The sequence below is a fragment of the Pollicipes pollicipes genome, unplaced genomic scaffold (genome assembly GCF_011947565.3).
Source record: "Pollicipes pollicipes isolate AB1234 unplaced genomic scaffold, Ppol_2.1 Scaffold_3087;HRSCAF=3621_pilon_pilon_pilon, whole genome shotgun sequence".
NCBI lineage: Eukaryota > Metazoa > Arthropoda > Thecostraca > Pollicipedomorpha > Pollicipedidae > Pollicipes > Pollicipes pollicipes.
Genome location: NW_023596225.1, coordinates 14735071 through 14746071, shown reverse-complemented (window position 1 = coordinate 14746071; position 11001 = coordinate 14735071). Strand labels below are relative to the sequence as shown.

The following is an 11001-nucleotide window of genomic DNA, read 5'->3' as shown; positions in this document are numbered from 1 at the left end:
CGGCGCCTGAAGGCCGCCGTCCGGCTCTGCCAGCGCTCGGCCAGCCGGCTGCCGGACGCCGAGCGGCGCCGCTGCTGGTTCTCGCTGCTCGACTGTGCCGTCGCTCTGCAGCGCACTGACGGCAGAGGTGAGGCGCCGCCGGTCGGAGACGCACCGCACCGATGGCACAACCCTGACTGTATATGGTGTGGCCGTTCGAGTGGGGAGGAGGGCTGTCAAGAATGCATCCATGATATTGACACTGCTTCTTAGTCCGATCACCGGTGTTTTTTAACGACACCATTGTGGTTTAAGCAAACTCGGATTAATATGTGTTTGTCCACTGTCGTACTCGTCAGTTTCCCGAGATTAGCCGATGTGAATGTAATTTTGCGACCCTATTTCTAAATCGGGCGTCCGTAGCTGCCAGGCGGCGTTGTTCATCATCTCGTTGTCCACCTGTCGGTGGTGCTAACGGCGCATGGTCGGCCTTCCCCAGAGACGCTGGTGCCGCTGGTGGCGGGCGCAATGATCGGCCACGTGCCGCTGCCGGACGTCATGCGCCGCCTGTTCCAGGAGCCGGCCTACTCCAGCAGGGAGTTTGGTCACCTGCGCCCGCTGCTCACAGGTGCGTCCGTCCGTGGTTGCCGCGGCCGTCCTCGATGTCTGCGCCTCCGTCACTCCTCGTCAGGCCGTCGCGGTACGCCTCGCTTGATATGTCTGGACCTCTCGCCGTGCATCCCCGACCCATCTCTTGCTCCATTTCATTTCGGAATCACCCACCGACTGTCGTACCGTTCACCGCGCCACTTCCTCGTCAGTCGTGTCGCCGAAGTGGGTCTGTCAGTCTGCCGCTTGAAGACAGATAAAGAAGGCATCATTAACGCACACCTCAGCTGCGTTCGATAAAGCCTACAATGCGGGTACGTTCGCCGGCAGACCTGCTGCGCACATGCCAGTACGAACGCGTGCTGTGCGACAGCGCGCGCCGCATTGTGCAGGCCGACACGTGGCACGGCCACTTGCAGAAGCGGCGCGCCTGGAGCCGTGGCTACGGCGCGCCCGAACGGTGCCACGTGTGCGGCCGCCGGCCCGATCTGCAAGCGGGACAGATGATCGCCTTCAGGTCAGACCGGACGCGCCTTTACTGGGGTGGCCCACGGCGATGTCAGATGCCGGGTCAGTGTCATTTAGTGGCGAATCTCTTGGCACGAAACTAAACAAGAATTAGCGTTGGTGTGTTTGTGTGGATATTGTCGTGCGAATCAGCAGCTGGAGCGCAGCTGGGATCGGAAGTGCCGCCGAACTTGGTTCTTTTGCATAGATCTCCGTCTGTGGACACTTAAGCATATCTACGAGTGTGCAGTGCCAGACGCCATGCCATCGACTCCTCCGCTGTACTCGCAGCACCCTCTCGGCTGACCACCACGGCCCCCCTGCGCGCGCAGGTGTGGCCACTTTTGTCATCCGGGGTGCGCGCCGGAACGGCCGAGCGGACGGCCGTGCGCCGTGTGCGGCGACCGGGCCCGTCCAGTGCCGTCCCCCGACAGCGACCCCGGCCGGCCGACCTCGCCCGACCCCGGCGACCCGGCGCCGGCCGAGGCGACCTGAGGGGCCGCTCAGCGAGACTGCCGAGGTGACACCACTGCCGGCGCCGGGTGTACGGCTGTGGTGGGACCGCTACCTGCGCCGGGTGTACGGCTGTGGTGGGACCGCTACCTGCGCCGGGTGTACGGCTTTGGCGGGACCGCTGCCTGCGCCGGGTGCACGGCTGTGGTGCGACCGCTGCCAGGGCCCGGTCCACAGCTGTGATGGGACCGCTGCTGGGGCCGGGTGTACGGCTCTGGTGGGACCGCTGCTGGGGACTGCGCGTTTTGTGCATGGATTGTTGCGACTAGCTTAACGTTAACGCTGCCGACTGCTTATTGGGTCAGAAATGTGCGGTAAAGTTATTCGAGTTTAGTAACCGATGTGCTTACTCGAGATGCAGATATCAGGGAACAAGACGCAGAGCCCTTGAAAATGTTGTGCAGCGTGCAATGTCCTTGGTGGCGATTCCACGTGTTACCATGTACGTGATATGGCGTCCCGAAGAGGTACACAATATTTTGTTTGTTTTCGCTATATTGTGAAGATTGTGTTTATTATGCTTTGGTTCGCGGAAGTGTTAACGAACGACGTCTACATGACATACTAGCGCAGCACGAGAATGGTGCAACACGCACATTCTCGCCCACCATTATCTATGGATATTGTTTTGTGTATCGTGTAAAACAGCATCCAGCACCGATACTCATGTATGCGTCAGAGGATGATCCGTGTGTTGTTTCGCCTTGTGCTGAGGGGGCTGGATGCTTTGTCACGCAGGAGGTGTCTGCACTAGGATGGCCTGCCGTACACGCTTGCCCGATCGTTTGCCGTTGCAAAGCACCAACAAAGACATGTTTTGCGCATGATTGGAATGTCTCCACTGACTGGAAGGTGTCGAGCCAGCCGCGCATCAGGACGCTGATGGTCGGCGGGCTGCTGTATATCCGAACACGTCCTCGGACCGTCGAGTGTCGAAGTTCCCCGCCCCATGTCAGGGACATACCGGCCCGGGTTTCGTTGACTGAACAGGAAATACACAGCGTGCCAGCCGGCTTGATGCCTGCAGACGCGTGGGCATAAGGCCGTTGCGGCCAGCGGGACGGTACGTTGAACAGGTCGCTGCGTTGAGGGCGGTGAGATACGAGGCAATCGACTACGACGCGCTAGGCAAGGCCGCGCGAGACCAACGACACCATCCGCCACAAAGACACCGCGAGTGGTTAACGCGACTGCCTTAACCGCTACGTATCTGGGAAACCAGAGGTGCGGGGTTCGATTCCCCGCGGTGCCCGCCATTCTTGCCAGGGTGAGAGGCAGATGACGCCATATAGCATCAGCAGCTGAGTGCGTCGTAAGGCCCCAATGACATGACACACAAAGACACCGCGAGCAACAGCTCGAATCATGAGAGATACGTTTTGACAAACCACTGGAAGTGAAACTAAAGAATACGCTAGCAATAAAGTGTCCGTGACAGCGGGAACCGAGTGTCACGGCAGAGCACAACCCAAACGTGCTCGACAGACTTCCGAATAGGCTGGGGTCACCTGGCCAGTTCGCTGAGCAAAGAAGACAAGCTGGCGAAGATGTTCTCATTGGGAAGCCCCTGGGCGGGTCTTCGGAAACGGTCACGGAGCTGCGGAGGCTGTCTTGTTCCCGAGACGACCAAGGACTCGCAGCGATCTATCTAGTGGCCCCGTAAGAGCGGGCCCAGGCGATCGGTCCGAGGACGGTCAGCCTTTTGAGACGTGCATCTCCCGTACAACGACGATGGCTTTAACATACTGGTGCTTGCCATGCATTTACTGACAGAGGCGTGTGTTCGTGTGTGCACGCTGCGTTCATTGCACACTGCACCTCACCGTTTAACGGCCGTCTGGGAATGACTCGTTTTCTGCATCGCACGCAACCATAGCGGCGAGCTGTGCGTGGCCGTGTCAATCAGCAAGCCGCGTGTCTCCACTGCGCGCACGTCGGTTCATATATTTACATAATGTGGGAATGATACATCGCACCCCACCAGTGATACAGGCACCACGTCAGGAAGCGAATGCTTCACAGCGTGCAGACACTAACATGTTCCTACTGCTTTCATAGCGCTCGCGCCGCCAGTGAATGACGGGAGGGGGACTAAATGTGGCACATACAATTAACATCGCATAGCTGAATATTAGTTCAAGGTGGATCCGAGGCGAGCCGACAGACATCTGCACCGTCGCGGCATCTTTAGCCCGGGAGTCGCCGCTCACTTCCCAACGGCGGGAGCTGCTGGGGCCTCACTGCGTCGTGGGTAAGGCTCCGTTCTCGCCTGGAGGCCAGGCTCCGACCCCGCCCGTCGTGCTAAGAGACATGTTGTGTACGGGCCGAGTCCGTGACAGCGTACCGTCTGTTCAGCCGGAAACTCGCATTGTTCCGCTCTTGGACAGCTGGCCCACGATCGACTCCGGCTGCCGTTCACATACGGAGTTCTGCCTCAGTGGCGTCAAAAGAAAGTATGGATGTGACATGTGGCATGTGGCATGAATGCGTAGCGTCTCTGATCGCCAGACGTGGGACACAACAGGCCGCGGCTGCCGAGCTTTGTGCCGCCAGTACCGCCTATGCAGGCTGCGACTCCTCGTCCTCACTCTCCTCTTCAGTGGTCGACTGCATAACGCTGCTGATGTACTTGACCAGAGCTTCTTTTAGGTTGTCGTCTGATGACTCTGAAGAGCTTGACGACGAATACTTTTTCCTCCTTTTTACGCGCTTTTTGGGGGATGGCCGCGAAGGTTCCTCCGGCGGCGGAGTGGGACTTTTAGAGAAGTCATAGCCAAACATCGAGGTCGGCTCCTCCACAACGGGGCTCGCACTTTCCAGATCCTCCAAATCCGACATCTGTCGAACGTGACCACGGTTAATACCAATAGGCGGTAGCAAGTTCTCTTTCTTCGCCTTCTTTGCAGCTGATTTTGCTTTTTCCGTCAGCGTCTTTTTCGGCTCTTCCACCTTGGTTCCTACCGTTGTGGAGGATTCCTGCACAGATGTCACATTAACAGACGGCTCACTTTCTAGGCCACTTGGTAGAGTTGTGATTTCATCTGACGATGAACTGTCGCCAGCGTCCTTAGGTATCTCCGGCTTCTTGGCCTTTTTTGGCCGTTTTCGTTTTTTAGCTTTTGGTTTACCAAATAAGCTATCCTTGATCTGGGCGACTTTGGACGAAGCTTTGCCCGTCACCGCTTTTTTCGAGCCTGTTGACTTGCTACTGGTGTTTGAATGTTTTGACTTGTTGCTGGTGCTTGAATGCTTTGACTTGTTACTGGTGCTTGAGTGTTTTGACTTGTCGGAGCTCGATTCGTCAGAACCCTCCGCATCCGACTGCGCCTCGGCTGCCTTCCTGGCCTCGCGTCGCCGGCGCAGTTCCTCCAGCCGCCGTCGTGTCGTCCAGTAGTCGTACGCGATGTAGCTGAAGATCATGAATACCACGATTCCGATCAGTAGCTGTACCAGGTACTTGGTGTGGAATATGAACTCAGACTTGTGAACGTGGAAGGCCAGTGGGTTGCGGTAGTACAGTATGCTGTCGCACACGATGTTGACCCGATTGTGGATGACGATCTGAATTTTGGCCAGCGCATCCGCCACCGTCTCGTTCTCCGGGTTCATGACGAAGTAGAGCGTGGTGTTGGGCCCTGTCGGCCGCAACTCTAGCTTGCCCTTTGTATCCAGCAGGTTGTCGACGCAGAGCAGGCGACGCTGGTACCGGTCCACGCCCGACTGGAAGTACAGCCGAAATCGGCGACACGCGTCGTGTAAGTTCAGCGGCTCGAAACCCACCTGCGTTCTGTAGAAGGAGCTTGCGTCGACACGGATGATGGGTGAGTACCCGGGGCAGTAGTAGCCGAGATCCCGCCATTTGGTGCGGACGCTGACCGTGCAGATGTGGGGAGGCGCGCCCGTCAGGTCCAGGTGGATGTCACCGAGGCCGAAGATGCCTGCCGTTCCACCCCCGTCTCCTCTACGCAGCGTGATGTGCTTGTGACAGCCGTACAGCGACCTGTCCATTTTCTGTCCGTCTCTTTTGTCGCATCGCCTCCCCTTCCAACCGTCCATGCACAGGCACTCGCAGCTGCCTGTGATGCCAAGGATGTTGGGATACTCTTCGGAGCCGACGAAGTCCAAGCAAGCTTTCAGCGACTGCCCGCACTTCACTGCGTACGCCGGCTCCATGCACTTGTTGAACGTATTGATCTGAGCGATATCGATGTTGCGCAGCCCAAAGTATGTGTTGCCGCGGCTGTGGAGGACCACCTGGTCCTCGGCCCGGGGCGTGACGTGCACCGGCGCGTACTCCGAAGAGCCGTAGTCTATGGTGAAGCCGACCGCGCTCGCGCTTAGCACGTCGAACCGATCGCTTACGTTCTCCTTGGTGGTGTGGCAGTAGCCATGCAGTCCCCGGCCGCCCTCGTCGGCCAGCATGTAGTTGGTGTGCATGTGCTGGTAGCCCACGCCAACGGCCAGGCTGACCAACCGAAGCGCCATAGACGGACTGAGACACGTCTCGTTGACCACGAGTCTCTGCGGGTTGCCGCTGGCGCCCAGCAATGAGTAGCAACGATCGCCAGCCTCGATGCAGATGGAGCGGGGGGCGCTGGGCACAGAGTCGGCACACGTTGCGCCGTCAGAAATCTCCGCCGTCTCCACAGTGACACAGGTCTTCTCAGAAACGTCCTCGATGGCTTGCATGAGCCATTTCTTGGCGGAGTCAGATATGCCTCCTGAAGAGGAGAAGAAGTAAGGCACTTTCACGCTACCGCTCAACGTGGGCCAAGGATGCAGTGTTTGTTGAAGGAATTCTCGTGCATTCGCAGCGTTTTCGTCGACATCTCCGAAAGAGATATACTGATTGTACAACAAAAACCCTTTGTTGAATTTCGCCGCAGCTAAACCAAAATACGCCGCTCGAGTTTCGTCGAACGATCGTCGTAATCTTAGGAGCTTTGATCTGTTCCAACTGATGGCTGCAGTTAAAACTTTGACTTTTCGTAGCAAGTTTCCACGCGTCGTATTTACATATTGGCTTTGGCTTGGCGCATCCTTGGCGGAACGACTAGGTTCGTTGGCGTTCACAGCATCGAACGTAAGTGGTAAATCGTCCCAACTGGTTGAAGACACTCTAGTGAATGGCAACATCGTTCTGCAAAGGCACATATCGACACACACGCCGGGGAACATAAATAAACATAGCAAATAAACAGCATACGCCATCACAGTTGCGCGTAAACAACTGAAGTGATCGAATTTCTTGAAATTTGTTATGAGCAGATAGATGCGTGCATAATTACACCGATCCTCCCCCCAGGAAATCGCTCCACGCATCATGTTGAAGGAAATGAAGACATAATCCATTGTCAGTTATTACGCTACTGACATATTTCTGCTACACTTCGACATGCCGTCACATGGCTGGGCAGCGAAAGAGCGGAAGGCGCCACATCAGCGGGGAACGCTTTGGCTTATCTCACCAAATACGCCCCTGCTTCCATGGCATGAGGCGTCCACCGACATCTAAATGCCGGACATATAACCCTGATAATACGTGTTATCTACCAGCTTCCTCATTGCCCATGGTCCTTTACTATCAAGAATCGCCTCGCAGTCGACTTACGAAATGAAAGCGGCGTGAGCACCCGTTTTCCGAAGTCATTTCAGAGTAAACGTGCCTTATCCATGTTACGTTGTCAGGATTGAATGCGATACTTGGATTTCGCAAAACGGCACAAAATAAAAAAAATGCAGATTGATCGAGCCGAAATCTAGACCTCCTTCTGGCTTTAAGCTTATCAGACTGATCCCATGCAGCATCCCATCCCATCCCATGACCAACGACAGCATCAGCAAAACCATTGATGGAAGTGGCGTCCGAAATGTGCTTTGATTCCCATGGGAACTGCCTTGCAAAATACCGCACATTGAGTTGAAATGGAAAGCGACCATGTCAAGCAATAATGCTGGCATTAGCAGCATCGCACCATGTTATAGGTGAGCGTACGCGAAAAAACGCGTGTGAAGAATCAACTTGTTAGAATTGAGGCTAATTTATGAGTTTTTCGGCGCGCCCAATGAAAAGGCAGCTTTGGGCATAAACATACAAACACAGGGGATTTTCACCATGTATTCTGTTAGAAACGGAACGAATGTCCCGACGTACTGAGACCGAGCGCTCGACTGAGCACGAAGCAATGGATATCCATCCGATTACCGACATATCACACAACAGTAACATCATACCACGCGTGAAGCGCTGCACGGATCCAGAAATCCTTCAACACAAGGATCAAGAAAATGAATTGCAAGGGACCCTGGGAGAGGACAAAGCATGTGAAACACACTGCTTTATGTTGAGACAGACAGCAATCATCACAACTCAATAGTTTTCTTCGCCTTGAGCTTTTTCATGCCGCGGCCCACTGGGCGCGTTAGCAGGTTGTTTCCAAACAGCCGGATCTTGAACCCATCCACGCTCGTCTCGAATATACTGTGCTCCTTCGGTATGACTGAAAACAATTATCAGATGACGTCACCAGAATCATGATGGTAAGAAACCAAGTGTTTGTGCGTCTAAAATGTGTGGACATGCACCGTACACACCAGACACTAAAGCATTCTGACATTTTTTGATCAGTTGTAAGCACAAATTGACATGAGCATGATAGAAAATTAGGCATTGCACAGCATACCAGTAAGAACTTCTGCACGGTATACCACCATCATGTAAGAGAAACTCGATAAGTAACAAAAAATAGCACGCTCATCTGAAAGTATTTGCAATCAACCAATAGACGAGGTCCGTGTTCAAGCGGGCGGCGTCCAAACTAACGTTTGAGACGGTTGTCAGGTGTGATGAGCTGGAAGGTGCCGCGCGTCTCCAGCAGCACGAGGCCGGACACGCCCCGGTACGAGGCACAACGGGAGCGCAGCACGCGCAGCAGGGCGCCGTGGTAGTCGGCCCGGCAGACCTGCAGCAGGCAGTGCTCGGTGCGGCTGTCCCACGGCTCGGCGCGGAACCTGGCGGACGCAGCCACGACCGGGCAGGGAGAGATGCGTCATCGAGCTACCGTTAGCTACATGCACGAATGGAGAGGTCGCGCGGGGTGTTTTCAAGCAACACGGGCGCGTCACATGCAGTGCAAACGCCCAGCACAGCACGTTTACCCAGCACATAACAACGGTAATGAGTAATAAGTCTCTCCCCCTCCACAAAAAACCGACGGACGGTGGCGGTCCGCGCAGACAACGGCCGACTGGGGAACACGCGATATCAAGACCAGCCCGGAGTACTTCAATGCGTTTGCATTGCATCGCGCGTTTTGATCTCATTCATCACTTTTGAGGAACTCCCGACACTTGCTCGTCTTGATAAGGTTCAACATCGTACTACGCTCGCCAACTTGGCCTGCAACTCCAGCGCTGGCATATTAAACATGCTTACCCCTGCCCCAAGAGGACATCTAGATTGAGGTAGTGTCTCATATACTGAGACCACATGTCGTTAAGTGGCAGGTAGTTGTCAAACTTGAGCCCAGTCCTGCTCAGTTTATGGAGGCCCAGCTCTCTTCTGCTCCGAGACGTTAGTGACCCCTTCCGGAGTCGCACCTGAGCCTTCTTCTTGTTTTGCTTCCTCTTGGACATGACGATACTCTGGGAGACCACGCACGACGCCAAATTGGCCATGTAAAGAGCATGAATATCAATGTTCTCTGCTGCCTGGAGAGTCATCGCAGCTAGACAGTGTGTGCTGTTGGCATCAATGACATTCAGAACTCTAATTAAGTTGGCCTAGTACCGCATCATCTTCAGGTCTGGATCCAAACAGATTTTCTGAGTAATCAGAAGTCTTTGTTCCACTTAAGGACAACTGGGGACTGCCACCAAAACATGGCAGCATAATGCCATGTTTGGGGCAAAACCATGAACAGACCAGCTCCCAAACCAAATCTTGTGAAACAAGCTTGACAAAAAGGCGAGCAGATATGTGGTAAGACTGCCACAACTCAGGCATACTTTTCCAATGTGAGGTTTATGTTTTTGAAATTAGACTTAAGCCTGATATAATTTGAAGAGAAAATTAAGCATTTCTAAATAGACCATACCAGAATGCTGAATTCTGGGAAATTTTGGATTCAAGACATCAAATACAGACACCACAGCCCATTTCTAAGACACAAACACATGTGTAACCCCAACAACAATTGCAGTCTAATTAATTAGCAAAGACTATATTCATTTTGATCCATGTTGTAGGTTTGAGAAACCAGTTCATGGTGCTGCAAGAAAAAACTTGATTCAGAATGCTCACATGCTGAATTATTTCATGTCACATAAACTAATACAGCAAAGCTAGAATAATCAAGACAAAACAAAATAAGATAGGTAAATAATATGCCTGCTTAGGCTAACTAGAATTAACAAGCAGCATCTGAAGTGCATTGATAGTTGATGCTGTCTTTGTACTATGGGAAAATTTGCAATTGCTTCATAATAGAAATCAAAAAGTAAGGAAAGGAGCATTTTGCATTTGACCAAGGCACAATTCTTGGTTACAAAATGTCTTGGTTAATAGACACCAATGAAACAAGCTCTTCAGACAATAAAAGAATGATTTCTTTAGGATGAAGTGTACATATTATTATTACCAATTAAATCTACCCTCACCTTAGTCAGAAATGCCTCTTCAACTGCTTTAGCATCTCTACTTGGAACACGGGCATTAATGAAGGCTTTGATAAATTCAGCCATGGTACATACAGATGGCATCTTCTTTAGTAGGACCTGAGCTGGTTTCTGAAACAAAAAAGTTCCCTCAGACTAAAACATGTTGAATATGGGGAACATAGATAAACAAATGTAAAGCATGAACGCCACTGTGAGCCATAGCAAACCCACAAGTTTGCACCATTTCCAGTTAGTTTAACATATATGGTGCTCATACATATTAAATACAAGACTAGATTGTATTGCTCAAGTCATAAATGCCAAGATTTTAAATATTCCCTTTAACATTTGAGTCTGTTCTTCTTGCCACCATTAACAAAACACTGAGTGGCCACAATGTCAATTTCATAAGGTGAATTGTTCCAATGATATGATTACATTAATATTGACCATCCCATGATCTAGCCCTGCTGGCCTTCAAGCACTGAATTGATCTCAAATGTCTTAGGTATGCTGTAAAAAATAAAACATAATCACTGTGTGAAGAAGCACAACATTCCATCATTTACATGTGCAATATGTGACTTGCATACATAAACCATTCATGCAATGAACCCACACTTAACTCTTGTCTACATGGATGTCGCCACAGGAGGGCAGAGACAAGTTTCCACCTACTCTGTGGACCTTCCTCACGACATTGAAAGCTACTCTCACTGGAAGATGAATCAATAA

The 11001-nt window shown here is 52.6% G+C and overlaps 2 protein-coding genes across 2 annotated transcripts in view; one reads left to right on the top strand and one right to left on the bottom strand.

Annotated features, from left to right (window-relative positions):
- Positions 1 to 6: 6 nt before the first annotated feature.
- LOC119090398 (uncharacterized) lies at positions 7 to 2615 on the top strand. Its single transcript, XM_037213192.1, has 4 exons — positions 7 to 127; positions 479 to 607; positions 919 to 1105; positions 1428 to 2615. Exons 2-4 carry the CDS (start codon positions 508 to 510, stop codon positions 1588 to 1590), a joined length of 450 nt encoding a protein of 149 aa, XP_037069087.1. The 5' UTR covers positions 7 to 127; positions 479 to 507; the 3' UTR covers positions 1591 to 2615.
- A 5097-nt stretch (positions 2616 to 7712) lies between these two features.
- Positions 7713 to 11001, bottom strand: part of LOC119089574 (ribonuclease P protein subunit p29) — a 4072-nt gene continuing 783 nt past the window's right edge. Inside the window, exons 2-5 of the mRNA XM_037212325.1 lie at positions 10267 to 10395; positions 9044 to 9252; positions 8432 to 8619; positions 7713 to 8108 (exon numbers count right to left, since the gene is read on the bottom strand). Of these exons, the coding sequence (XP_037068220.1) occupies positions 7972 to 8108; positions 8432 to 8619; positions 9044 to 9252; positions 10267 to 10368 (636 nt within the window). The 5' untranslated portion in view covers positions 10369 to 10395 and the 3' untranslated portion in view covers positions 7713 to 7971. The remainder of the gene's footprint in view (positions 8109 to 8431; positions 8620 to 9043; positions 9253 to 10266; positions 10396 to 11001) is intronic.

Coding starts and splice junctions, on each gene's coding strand:
- LOC119090398 (XM_037213192.1), top strand. CDS start 508: ATGATCGGCCACGTGCCGCTGCCGGACGTCATGCGCCGCCTGTTCCAG. Junction 608..918: donor CCTGCGCCCGCTGCTCACAG/GTGCGTCCGTCC, acceptor GTTCGCCGGCAG/ACCTGCTGCGCACATGCCAG. Junction 1,106..1,427: donor GGACAGATGATCGCCTTCAG/GTCAGACCGGAC, acceptor CTGCGCGCGCAG/GTGTGGCCACTTTTGTCATC.